Raw genomic sequence first — 14,020 nt, 5'->3', positions numbered from 1 at the left:
TTCCGAGTGTCTCCGGCGCCCCCCACCCCACCTCTGGCCACATGCGGTAATGCATACACTAGCAGTGACACTGGAACGAATTATCTGAGTTTCCATTGATTATTATGGGGAAACTCGCTTTGATATACAAGTGCTTTGGGTTACAAGCATTCTTCTTGAACGGATTATGCTCATAATCCAAGGTAATACTGTACGAACCTTCAGCAATATATGTTTATTGATTACCATTTTTAGTTACACTTTTTATAGTATTGATGTTTTTTATAGCGCAGCACTGTCTATTGATTATTTGCACCTTTTAAAGCGCAGTTCCACCCAAAAATGGAACTTCCACTGTCTGGATTCTGCCCCACTACGCTGTCATATTTGGCACCTTTCAGGGGGGAGCAGATACCTGTCTAATATAGGTATTTGCTCACACTTCCGGCGAAAGATGTCCGCAGTATCCGCGCCGATCTACGCCATGTCCGGCCCCTCCTTCCCCCCCGCTATCTTCTGGGAGACACACAGGTCCCAGAAGACAGCAGGGACCACTCAGAACGTGCAGCGCGACACGCGCATGCACATGCGCAGTAGGGAACCAGGCTGTGAAGCCACAAGGTTTCATTTCCTGATCCCCTTACTTAAGATCCCGGCGCCTCCACCCGGAGCCCAAGGGACGGGTCGGCTTTGGGTGAGGACATCGCGGACACCCTGGACAGGTAAGTGTCCTTATTTTGAAAAGTCAGCAGCTGCAGTATTTGTAGCTGCTGACTTAGAGCCCTTTCACACTTGGGCGGGGGCGGCGTCGGCGGTAAAATGCCGCTATTATTAGCGGCGTTTTACCGTCGGTATGCGGCCGCTAGCGGGGCGGTTTTACCCCCCGCTAGCGGCCGAGAAAGGGTTAAATACCACCGCAAAGCGCCTCTGCAGAGGCGCTTTGCCGGCGGTATAGACACGCCGTACCATTGATTTCAATGGGCAGGAGCGGTAAAGGAGCGGTATACACACCGCTCCTTCACCGCTCCGAAGATACTGCTGGCAGGACTTTTTTTACCGTCCTGCCAGCACATCGCTCCAGTGTGAAAGCCCTCGGGGCTTGCACACTGGAATGAAAGCAGCGGCACTTTCGGGTCGGTTTGCAGGCGCTATTATTAGCGCAATAGCGCCTGCAAACCGCCCCAGTGTGCAAGGGCTCTTAAAAAAAAAAAAAAATTTCCACTTTAAGTGAAGAGAGAACACTTGTTAGTGATATAGCAGTTATTATTAATTATTCAAAATTTGTTTGCACCACTTTAGATTGCGTAGATTGATATTCACTTTATATGTAATAGTTACTGATTGGCAGACCACTTTAGTATGCCTTCAGTGCCATCGCAGCTTCATGAAACTGGCCCATTGTCATTTTATTCTTAACATTCCAAACTATACATTTTTATTATGAACCAAATATTGACTCGTGTTAAAGGGTCACTTTATAGGAGGGTTCTTCAAAAAGTTTCTACGCTTTTTTTAATACGTTTCGCAGCCATCTCTTCACCACGGCATGACCAATCTTATGGTCCGTACACACGGTCGGACATTGATCGGACATTCCGTCAACAAAATCCTAGGATTTTTTTCACAAACTTGTCTTGCATACACACGGTCGCACAAAGTTGTCGGAAAATCCGATCGTTCTGCACGCGGTGACGTAAAACACGTACGTTGGGACTATAAACGGGGCAGTAGCCAATAGCTTTCATCTCTTAATTTATTCTGAGCATGCGTGGCACTTTGTGCGTCGGATTTGTGTACACGCGATCGGAATTTAAACGATCGGATTTTGTTGTGGGAAAATTTTATATCCTGCTCTCAAACTTTGTGTGTCGGAAATTCCGACGAAAAAAGTCCGATGGAGCCCACACACGGTCGGAATTTCCGACAACACAATCCGATCGCACTTTTTCCATCGGAAAATCCGACCGTGTGTACGGGGCATTATACTAAACAGGTCAGCCGGCTTGCCAGATAGACTAGTCACATGACCCTCTCCTCCCGCCCTCACCTTTCGGCTTGCCAGATAGACTAGTCACATGACCCTCTCCTCCCGCCCTCACCTTTCCTAAGGCCCCTTTCACACTGGGGCGGTAGGGGGCATCGGCGGTAAAACAGCGCTATTTTTAGCGCTGTTTTACCCCTGGTATTCGGCCGCTAGCGGTTTTAACCCCCCCTGGCGGCCGAAAAAGGGTTAAAACAACTCGTACAGCGCGGCTATAGCCGCGGTATTACCGTGGTATAGCCGCGCTGTCCCATTGATTTCAATGGGCAGGAGCGGTGAAGGAGCGGTGAATACACCGCTCCTTCACCGCTCCAAAGATGCGGCTCGCAGGACTTTTTTTACCGTCCTGCCAGCGCACCGCTTCAGTGTGAAAGCCCTCGGGCTTTCACACTGAACAAACAGTGGAGGCTGTTTAGGGGCGGTTTGCAGGCGCTATTTTTAGCGCAATAACGCCTGCAAACCGCCCCAGTGTGAAAGGGGCCAAAATGAAAATATGAAAATGCGAAGACTTTTTAAAGACCCCTCCTATGTTTTCTTTTTTTTTTTTTTTTTTTAACACCGTAAGTAAATCTTATAAGAGCATAGTGGATAGTATCGGAATTTGCACCATTTCATTTTTAAATAATTTTTTATGTGTCCTAAAGGGATGATATTTCCCTGCGCACAGGTGACTTCCTGTTGGTGTTCCCAGCAAGCAGGCAGAAGATAAAAAAAATCATCTCTAAGCAATAAAGATTTATATTTAAGATTTAACCCCTTCGACTCTCACACCTGTACACCTTCTGTGGACCAGAGCAACTTTTTACACTTCTGCTATAAGTCTATTGATTCGAAGATGAATTTGTCATTAATTAAGATAACAAAGTAACACATATATTGTTTTACTTGTCAGGCTGCTTTAACTGACATCCTATGCAGGCTGAAGTTCATCCATTTGACATGCAGATGAATATAAGCAGATACCAATGTAACAATGTCACTTTCTATCTCACACCTGAACAGTTAACACATAGTAACAATAACAGTACACAGTTTTACTTTGTATCTATCTCCTGTCTGAACAATGTTTATAAACAATGTTACTTTGTGCCTCTCTGTTCCCTGTCTGATCAATGCTTATAAACAATGTTTTTTTACCTCTCTGTCTCCTGTCTGATCAATGCTTATAAACAATGTTTTTTTCCTCTCTGTCTCCTGTCTGAACAATGTTTATAAACAATGTTATTCCGTATCTCTCTATCTCCTCTCTGATCAATGTTTATAAACAATGTTACTTTGTACCTCTCTATCCCTTGTCTGAACAATGTTTATAAACAATGTTACTTTGTATCTCTGTCTCCTGTTTGATCAATGCTTATAAACAGTGTTACTTTGTACCTCTCTATCTCCTGTCTGAACAATATTTATAAACAATGTTACTTTGTATCTCTCTGCCTCCTGTCTGTTCAATGTTTATAAACAATGTTACTTTGTATCTCTCTATCTCCTGTCTGAACAATGTTTATAAAAAAAAACCAACTTTGTATCTCTTTATCTCCTTATGAACAATGTTTATAAACAATGTTACTTTGTATCTCTGTATCTCCTGTCTGATCATTGTTTATAAACAATGTTACTTTGTATCTAACTCCCATCTGAAAAAAACTGTTTATAAACAATGTTACTTTGTATTACTCTATCGCCTTGCTAAAAAATATTTCAAAACAATTTTACTTTGTACCTCTATTTCCTGTCTGATCGATATTTATAAACAATATTACATTGTATCTCTCTATCTGCTGTCAACAATGTTTTTAAACACTGTGTCAGACATTCTGTTTTTTTTTTTTTCTACAGCTTCTGTATTTGCACAGCAAATCATGGCTGTCATTTTGACAGTTGGGAATTGCTGGCAAGTCCCGGGGGGAAAGGACAGGATGTACTACACATGTCCAGTGTATACTTCAATTAAGTTTTTTTTTTAGGTGTATAGTGTGTCTTGTGTTCTCCTGCCCAAGCTGCCACTGACCGCTTTTTATTGGTAGAAGGTGGAGCTTTTCCCCCAAAAAAAGATTCTGTTGCTGTATATTGTGACATGTCAAAAATGTATTAATGGAGGCTTGTAATGTTACTGACAGGTCCTCTTTCAGTAGTACTGTAGATCGGATGAGTCTAGAGGGAAGGAAACCCGTTTTATTTAGGGAAGTGACATGTGTGGCTGATGTGTTTCTGTTCCTAGAGGGATGGGATGGCGAGCTTCACTGACTTCCTCAGGGGGACGCTGGGATTCCATCTACTCCACTTTTGGATGGACTGTGAACAGTTTAAAGAAGAGTCTGTAGACCTGGAGGTCAATCAGAGCCCCGAGGAGGCCAGACACCGATGTGTTCACCTGTTCAGGTACAGCCAGGACACACGGGGCTGAAATATTGTATTATACTGCTGCTAAAGGGTCACTCCAACCAAAACTGACATGCCATTTTTCGGTGTATGCTGGAGGGGAGTTAATATCCAGCTGACAATCTCCTGTATGTCGCTGTTGCCCCCTCCCCGGGGCATGGCTTTGCCAAGGGCATGCTGTAACACCTAAAACAAGGTGGAAAGAAGCAGAACCAGGAATCATGGCAGGGAGGTCACACTGTTGAAGAATATGAGATATATATAACAAGCCAGGGGCTGCTTCAGCTTACCAGATTCCACCTATAACTAACAATACAACTTCCAGCTTGATTGATCCGTTTTAACGCCCTCTTGTTAAAGTATAACTCCAGCCAAGATGACAGTTTTACTCATAATATTGGGGTATATGCACTTTGTATTTTTTTACGTTGCCACTAGATGGCGCTAAAACAGGGGCATTTAGTAGGTGGCAGGCTTCCAAAGTTTAATTTTTTACTTTATTTTGGTGGAGCTGCTCCTTTGTTTCCCCTGTGTACAGTGATGGCTCAACTCCTATTTAAAAAAAAAACACAAAAAAAAAAACAAGAGCATTTCTTATGGTTAGCTGCAAAATGACCTGCACTGAGAGTTATAGATCATGAGCAAGAGCTCATACAGAGTACACAGTGGGGATTGTACTGACTTCCGCTGACCACATGTCTCCCCTCCCCGAAAGGTCCATCCAGAACAAGTATCGCACCTACCTGAGCCCGGGCTGGCAGGTAAGTCCTTGTCTTTTTATCATTTTCTGTACCCTACCATCAAAAATAACTTTCATTTGTTGCCCTTGTAACCATGGAAGTTGTTTGTAGATGGGGTTTCCCACAGTTCTTAGCCCCTTGCTCCTGCAATAGGCTCACTGACTTAACTAAACGCCTGAACAGAACTTGAGGTCGAATTACAGGCATCCCCTGTGGGTCACTGTACTGGGAGCCCCATCTTTGCTAAGAGTTGTACAAAGCTGCTGCACTTCTAGAAGCAGGGCCGGCCCTACCATGAGTCCCAGTGGGTCCATTGGGCCAAGGCAGCGCTTTGAGAGGGGCAGCAAACCACAGCCACCTCTCCTTCTCTTTTATTTACCCAGCAAATTGACGACAAAGATTCTTTTTCCAGCAGTTTTGTGTGTCATGATGATAACTGCCCCCTGGCCGCTCTGCCTGACCCTATACTTCCCTTAGCCCGTCCCTATACCGCCCTAGTGTGTCTATATACTAACCTAGCCTGTTTATATACCACCCTAGCATGCCCCTATACTGCCTTAGCCTGTCCATATACTACCCTAGCCTGTCCATTTACTACCCTAGCCTGTCCATATACTACCTTAGCCTGTCTATATACTACCCTAGCCTGTCTATATACTACCCTAGCCTGTCTATATACTACCCTAGCTTGTCTATATACTACCCTAGCCTGACCCTATACTACCCTAGCCTGTATATATACTACCCTAGCCTGTCTATATACTACCCTAGCTTGTCTATATACTACCCTAGACTGACCCTATACTGCCCTAGCCTGTCTATATACTAACCTAGCCTGTCTATATACCACCCTAACATGCCCCTATACTGCCTTAGCCTGTTCATATACTACCCTAACCTGTCCATATACTACCCTAGCCTGTCTACATACTACCCTAACTTGTCTATATACTACCCTAGCCTGACCCTATACTACCCTAGCCCACCCCTATACTGTTTTAGCCTGTCTATATACTAACCTAGCCTGTCTATAGACCACCCTAGCATACCCCTATACTGCCTTAGCCTGTCCATACACTACCCTAGCCTGTCCATATACTACCCTAGCCTGTCCATATACTACCCTAACTCGTCTATATACTACCCTAGCCTCTCTATATACTACCCTAGCTTGTCTATATACTACCCTAGCCTGACCCTATACTACCCTAGCCCACCCCTATACTGCCCTAGTCTGTCTAAATACTAACCTAGCCTGTCTATATTCCACCCTAGCATGCCCCTATACTGCCTTAGCCTGTCCGTATACTACCTTAGCCTGTCCATATACTACCCTAGCCTGTCCATATACTACCCTAGCCTGTCCATATACTACCCTAACTCGTCTATATACTACCCTAGCCTCTCTATATACTACCCTAGCTTGTCTATATACTACCCTAGCCTGACCCTATACTACCCTAGCCCACCCCTATACTGCCCTAGTCTGTCTAAATACTAACCTAGCCTGTCTATATTCCACCCTAGCATGCCCCTATACTGCCTTAGCCTGTCCGTATACTACCTTAGCCTGTCCATATACTACCCTAGCCTGTCCATATACTACCCTAACTCGTCTATATACTGCCCTAGCCTGTCTATATACCACCCTAGCTTGTCTATATACTACCCTAGCCCACCCCTATACTGCCCTAGCTTGTCTATATACTAACCTAGCCTGTCTATATACCACCCTAGCATGCCCCTATGCTGCCTTATCCTGTCCATATACTACCCTAGCCTGTCCATATACTACCCTAGCCTGTCTACATACTGCCCTAGCCCTCCCCTTTGAATTGAACATAATGGTATGTCATATAATTTTGCATATAGACAAGGTGATGTTGCATGTAAATCTGAATTCCTGATAAATGTAATTTTACTTTTAATTATCATGATATAAAATAATGGATGTGGGGGCCTTTTTGTGGGCATTTTTTTTGGGGGGGGGGATCGCCAGCATTTGATTCTTGGACCCAGGCAGCACAATGTCTTGGGCCGGCCCTGTCTAGAAGGATGCATTATTTATTTATACTGTTCTTAGAAATATCAGATAAAAAAGCTTAGGGGTCTATAAAAAAAAATGATGCGTGAATCTCTCAAACGTTTGCACAGCTATCTTGAATAATTACCATAATATGACCAAAATGTTTATTTTCTATGAGTACAATTGGGAAACAGGGACAGAACGTTGTCACCCTGTAACAGAAATTAGCTGTACTAGGACCCTCATGGCAGGATTGCAAGGAATTATTTAACCCCTTCACACCGACAGCGCGCAAATATGCGGCCCCATTGGACTGGGCATTTTTTTCCGCGGGGGCCACATATTTCCGTACCTCCCTTTGTGCTGGGAGCTCCCAGTACAGAGACTGCGGTCTCACTGAGAGAGCCCAGGGCCATGTTTTAACGATCGAGACGGTCGGTTTCGGGTCACCTGATCACTGTGATAGCCTTGGATTGGTCCTAGGTGTAATCCTGGACTCTGAACTAACCTTTCGATCCCACATTCTATCACTATCCAAAACTTGCCGCCTCAACCTCCGCAACATCTCCAAGATACGTCCCTTCCTAACCAATGTCACCACAAAGCTTCTAAGCCACTCCCTGGTCATCTCCCGCCTCGACTACTGCAACTCCCTCCTCATTGGTTTACCTCTAAATAGGCTATCCCCACTTCAGTCCATCATGAACGCTGCTGCCAGGCTCATCCACCTCAAAAACCGCTCAGCGTCTGCTATACCCCTCTGCCGATCCCTCCATTGGCTGCCACTCAGTCACCGAATTAAATTCAAGTTACTAACTATAACTTGCAAAGCCATCCACAACCTGGCCCCCAGCTACATCTCTAATCTAGTCACAAAATACCAACCTAATCGTTCTCTTCACTCCTCCCAAGACCTCCTGCTCTCAAACTCCCTTGTCACCTCATCCCATGCTCGAATTCAGGACTTCTCCAGAGCCTCCCCCATCCTCTGGAATGCTCTACCCCAATCTGTCCGATTTTCTCCTACTTTGTCCACTTTCAGACGATCCCTAAAAACTCATCTCTTCAGAGAAGCCTATCTGGCCCCCACCTAACAACTGTACATTTATCTTCTCAATCAGCACATCACCCACAGTTATTACCTCTTGTATCTCTTGACCTTCCCTCTTAGATTGTAAGCTCTAAGGAGCAGGGCCCTCTGATTCCTACTGTATTAAAGTGTATTGTGTTTGTACTGTCTACCCTCAAGTTGTAAAGCGCTGCGTTAAACTGTTGGCGCTATATAAATCCTGTATAATAATAATAATAATCAGTCACTGTCAAGCCCGCCCCCGTGTTTTCTGTCTCTGTGAATGAACGAGAGAGATACATTGTATCACTCTCTGTCCTTGCAGAGACAGGAAAAAAAAGCGTGTGAAGAAAAAAAAAATAATAATGATAATTAAAAAAAAAAAAAAAAAAAAAAATATATATATATATATATATATATATATATATATATATATATAGATTAAGATGAGTGCCAGAGTTAAACCTCTAAAACACGATTGGATTTTCGAAAGAAAATGCGTCAGACTTTTGTCTGAAGGGCGTGTGCCAGGAGCTTGTCTTGCATACTAATGGCACACAATTGTCGGCCAACAAGCACGAATGTAGTGACGTACTACGTGGAATTTCAGCTCTTGAGCGCCACCCTATGGGCACCTTCTGCTAATGTCATGTTTGGTGAGCATTGATTCCGAGCATGGGTGATTCTACTTTGGACTTTTGTGTGACGGACTTGTATACACACGATACAAAAATCTGACAACAGACCGCTGTCCACTGGAAATTTACTAGCCTGCCATCCAACATTTGTTGGCGGAAAGTTGGACAACAGTTGTCTGATAGAGCGTACTAACGGTCGGATTTTAGGCAAACAGTCTGTCATCACACAATCCCCTGCCGAAAATCCGATCGTGTGTACGAGGCTTTGGGCTAGATACACATAATACAACTTTTGTTGTTCGATTTCCTTTAGATTTACCTTCAACAATGTAGTGTAAGGGCCTGCCTGATTGTATACTAGGGATGAGCCGAACACCCCCCGGTTTGGTTCGCACCAGAACTTGTGAACAGACCAAAACTTCGCACGAACGTTAGAACCCCATTGAAGTCTATGGGACTCGAATGTTCAAAATCAAAAGTGCTCATTTTAAAGGCTAATTTGCATGGTATTGTCCTAAAAAGTGTTTGGGGACCGGGTCCTGCCCCAGGGAACATGTATCAATGCAAAAAAAAGTTTTAAAAACGGCCGTTTTTTCGGGAGCAGTGATTTTAATAATGCATAAAGTGAAACAATAAAAGTGTAATATTCCTTTAAATTTCGTACCTGGGGGGGGTCTATAGTATGCCTGTAAAGGGGCGCATGTTTCCCGTGTTTAGAACAGTCTGACAGCAAAATGACATTTCAAAGGAAAAAAAGTAATTTAAAACTACTCGTGGCTATTAATGAATTGCCGGTCCGACAATACACATAAAAGTTCATTGATAAAAACTGCATGGGATTTCCCCACAGGGGAACCCCAAACCAAAATAAAAAAAAAAAACTGGCGTGGGCCTCCCCCTAAATTCCATACCAGGCCCTTCAGGTCTGGTATGGATATTAAGGGGAACCCCGTGCCAAAATTTAAAAAAAAAATGACGTAGGGGTCCCCCTCAAAAGTCATACCAGACCCTTATCCGAGCACGCAACCTGGCAGGCCGCAGGAAAAGAGGGAGGGACGAGAGAGCGCCCCCCCCGAACCGTACCAGGCCACATGCCCTCAACATTGGGAGGGTGCTTTGGGGAAGCGGCCCCAAAGCACCTTGTCCCCATGTTGATGAGGACAAGGGCCTCATCCCCACAACCCTTGGCCGGAGGTTGTGGGGGTCTGCGGGTGGGGGGGCTTATCGGAATCTGGAAGCCCCCTTTAACAAGGGGACCCCCAGATTCCGCCCCCCCCCCTTGTGAAATGGTAAGGAGGTACAAAAGTACCCCTACCATTTCACAAAAAAACTGTCAAAAATGTTAAAAATTACAAGAGACAGTTTTTGACAATTCCTTTATTTAAAGTCTTCTTTTTTCCATCTTCTATCTTATTTCTTCTATCTTCCCTCGGTTTCTTCCTCCATATTCTTCTTCCTCCGATCCTCTGCTTCTTTCTACGGTGTTCTAGTCCGGCATCTTCCTCCGCAGCATCTCCTTCTCTTCATCTTCTTCTCTTCATCTTCTTCGCTTCATCTTCTTCTATTCATCTTCTTTTCGGGCCGCTCCCCATCCATGATTGGATGGGAGGCTCCCGCAGTGTGACGCTTCTCGTCTTCTGACGGTTCTTAAATAACGGAGGGCGGGGCCACCCGGTGACCCCGTCCCCCTCTGACGCACGGGGACTTGACAGGGACTTCCCTGTGGCATTCCTTGTGACGTCATATTTCAGGTTGGTGCACCGCACATTAAATTAAAGTTTTTTTTTTGCTTTTGAAGGAATGAGTTTGCCTCCCTGGTTGATAATCTCCTCCTATGCAATTTACTATAATAATAATAATAATAATAATATAATTTATAATGTTATGTGTGTTGGAGAAGTAAACACAGAAAGTAACACATTGTGACTTTGCGATTTACAGGAGCAGATACGACTTTCACAGCAGAATTGGGGCCCCTCCTATCAGGCTCTGCGCAGGGCCCAGTACGATTCACTGAGACGTCTGCGAGCTTATTGGATCCCGCGATTCCTCATCCACCAGCAGAGGAGACTCAGGTACCCTCAGATGTTCCTACTGACAACCCCCTACAGAATCCCCAAACGCTGACCCCCCCCCCCCCCCCCCCGAATCTGGATGGAAATATATATATATATGGTAAAATACAAAAATGCTAACAAATATATAATGCATACAGCATCCAGGACTCTGGTGACAAAGAGCATTATGGGTTCTGTAGAGAACGCGCAGCAGGGTTTGTTTGCTTTCAGACTGTCTCTCTGTAATTGAAAGTCTGAATGGAGCTATACAGAACAGGAAGTGGGATGGTGGAGTGGAGATGTTTCACTTTCCTGATCATTCAGCTGTGCCTTAAGGTTAGCCTGGTGAATATACTATATGAAAAAAAAAGACAGGGGGGGGGGGATTAGCAGATAGCAGGAGGGGACCACATAATGGGGGGACCAGGTTGCCGTAAAGCAGTGTGGGCCAGGTTATGGGATAGTAGTGGGACCAGGTTAACAGATAGCAGTGAAAACCACGTTATTAGCAAGAGCAGGTATGACAGAGACCAGATTTTATAAGAAAGTAGCGGGGGATTGGGTATAGGGAGGACTAGTTGTCAGGGGAGCCAGGTTATCAGAAAACAGCAGGGAGCAGTTATCAGGGGCACCAGGTTATATAGAAAGATAGCAGGGGAACAGGTATATGGGGGACCCGGTATGGGGGGGAGGGGGAGGGGGGTTGGCTGGTTACTCGATAGCAGCTGGGGGCAGTTATCAAGGGTACTAGGTAGCAGTGGGGCCAGATATCAGGGGGACCATATATCAGGGAGACCCAGGTTATCAGATATAACAGGGGGCCATATATTTGGGGGTTATGTACCACAGGACCAGATAGAAATAGTGAAGAACCAGGGATCAGAGGGACCAGGTATAGGAGGGGACCAGGTGTCATTGGGGCCAGGTTTTCGAAAAGCAGTGGGGAGCAATTATCAGGGGCACCAGGTATCAGTGAGGCCAGATATTAGGGGGACCAGGTATCAGGCCAGATATTGGGGGGACAGGTATCAGTGAGGCCAGATATTAGGGGGGACAGGTATCAGTGAGGCCAGATATTAGGGGGAACAGGTATCAGGCCAGATATTGGGGGGACCAGGTATCAGTGAGGCCAGATATTAGGGGAACCAGGTATCAGTGAGGCCAGATATTAGGGGGAACAGGTATCAGGCCAGATATTGGGGGGACCAGGTATCAGTGAGGCCAGATATTAGGGGGAACAGGTATCGGTGAGGCCAGATATTAGGGGGAACAGGTATCAGTGAGGCCAGATATTAGGGGGAACAGGTATCGGTGAGGCTAGATATTAGGGGGAACAGGTATCAGTGAGGCCAGATATTAGGGGGAACAGGTATCGGTGAGGCCAGATATTAGGGGGAACAGGTATCAGTGAGGCCAGATATTAGGGGGAACAGGTATCGGTGAGGCTAGATATTAGGGGGAACAGGTATCAGGCCACATATTGGGGGGGCCAGGTATCAGTGAGGCCAGATTTTAGGAGGACCAGGTATTAGCGAGGCCAGATATTAAGGGGAACAGGTATCAGGCCAGATATTGGGGGGACCAGGTATTAGTGAGGCCAGATATTAGGGGGACCAGGTATCAGTGAGGCCAGATATTAGGGGGGACAGGTATCAGTGAGGCCAGATATTAGGGGGAACAGGTATCAGGCCAGATATTAAGGGGACCAGGTATCAGGCCAGATATTAGGGGGACCAGGTATCAGTGAGGCCAAATATTAGGGGGAACAGGTATCAGGCCAAATATTAGGGGGACCAGGTATCAGTGAGGCCAGATATTAGGGGAACCAGGTATCGCCAGATATTAGGGGGACCAGGTATCAGTGAGGCCAAATATTAGGGGGACAGGGTATCAGGAAGGCCAGATATAAGGGGACCAGGTATCAGAGATACCAGATATTAGGAGGACCAGGTATTGGGGGGGCAGGTTTTTAGATAGCAGCAGGGAGCATTTATCAGGGGAAGCAAGTATCAGTAAGGCCAGGTATCAGCGAGGCTAGATATTAGGGGGAACAGGTATCAGTGAGGCCAGGTATTGGGGGGACCAGGTATCAAGGAGGACAGATATTAGGGGGACCAAGTATCAGGGAAACAAGGTTATCCAATAGAAGTGGGGGCTAGATATATGGGGGACCGGGTATCAGAGAGGCCAGTGGAGTTTTAAAATGGGCCCTCATCCTTCCCAACCAGTTTCCACCATTTTATCTGTAGCCTCTCCTGTTTTAAATTGGTAAATTGTTTTTTTTTTTTTTTTGCATTATCTTTTTGGGGAATTCTACCAGCACTTGCTTAAGCAAGAATGATGTGTCACTTGCCCACAGCCTCCTGGGATCCCCACATCATGCATCCCAGGAGGCCGTGGGGTACTCTACAGAGCATGTGACGTGGAGTGTTATTCGGGGGCCAGCCCTCTCTTCCTGGTACCTGCAGATGGCCCCCTGATGAATTTGCAACTGTGTGTCATCAGTGAGCAGGCTACAAGAACAGACGGCCTTCAGATGACCTCAACAGAGAATGGTGGCCACGCACCACCCAGTTTTCAGCAATAGCGGGGTGGAATGCTACAGAACACCACATGGATCGCTGGGCGTGTGAATATGTTTTTTGTGAATTACTCAGCAAAAAAGTTAAGAGGGTGGTGGGTAGGGCAGATTCTAATTCCAGGTCTCACTAATATTGGTGATCACCTAGCAATCCCATTTCTCTCAGACACAGAAGGGACAGGAGGAAGAATCTGGAGGCCGTAACAATGGAGATCCCAGATATTGGAGCATCCAGCCAATATTCAGAAATAGGTGACATTGCACCATCTCCAGGGAGAAGAGGACAAGAAAAAGTGAGTTCTCCACCTTCTATGTAATATGAGTCCTTCAACCTTTTCATATGGAATTCATGTCTTCATGTATCCAAAGGAAAAACCTTTTTTTTTCTCCTGTTTTGGATGGAGTGTGGAAGGAGGAGAACCCCTGTCAGGTATTTATTGCTGTCTGTGTCTTGCTGGTGGAGAGTCACCCTCTCTATGTGTCCTGATGGCACAGAGACAGAATGTGAAT

The 14,020-nt window shown here is 45.5% G+C and overlaps 1 protein-coding gene across 2 annotated transcripts in view; it reads left to right on the top strand.

Annotated features, from left to right (window-relative positions):
• LOC141141035 (uncharacterized) overlaps positions 1-14,020 on the top strand; it is a gene marked incomplete at its 5' end in the record, with an annotated part of 96,554 nt that overhangs the window by 42,485 nt on the left and 40,049 nt on the right. The window contains 4 exon segments of one of the 2 annotated variants that reach the window (XM_073628695.1): positions 4,239-4,399; positions 5,115-5,160; positions 10,814-10,947; positions 13,683-13,803. In XM_073628695.1, coding sequence (XP_073484796.1) covers positions 4,239-4,399; positions 5,115-5,160; positions 10,814-10,947; positions 13,683-13,803 — 462 coding nt within the window. 2 annotated transcript variants of the gene reach the window in all.

Source organism: Aquarana catesbeiana, linkage group LG04 (genome assembly GCF_042186555.1).
Source record: "Aquarana catesbeiana isolate 2022-GZ linkage group LG04, ASM4218655v1, whole genome shotgun sequence".
Classification (NCBI taxonomy): Eukaryota; Metazoa; Chordata; class Amphibia; order Anura; family Ranidae; genus Aquarana; species Aquarana catesbeiana.
The sequence above is the reverse complement of the archived record's forward strand: the minus strand, read 5'-3'. Positions and strand labels throughout refer to the sequence as shown.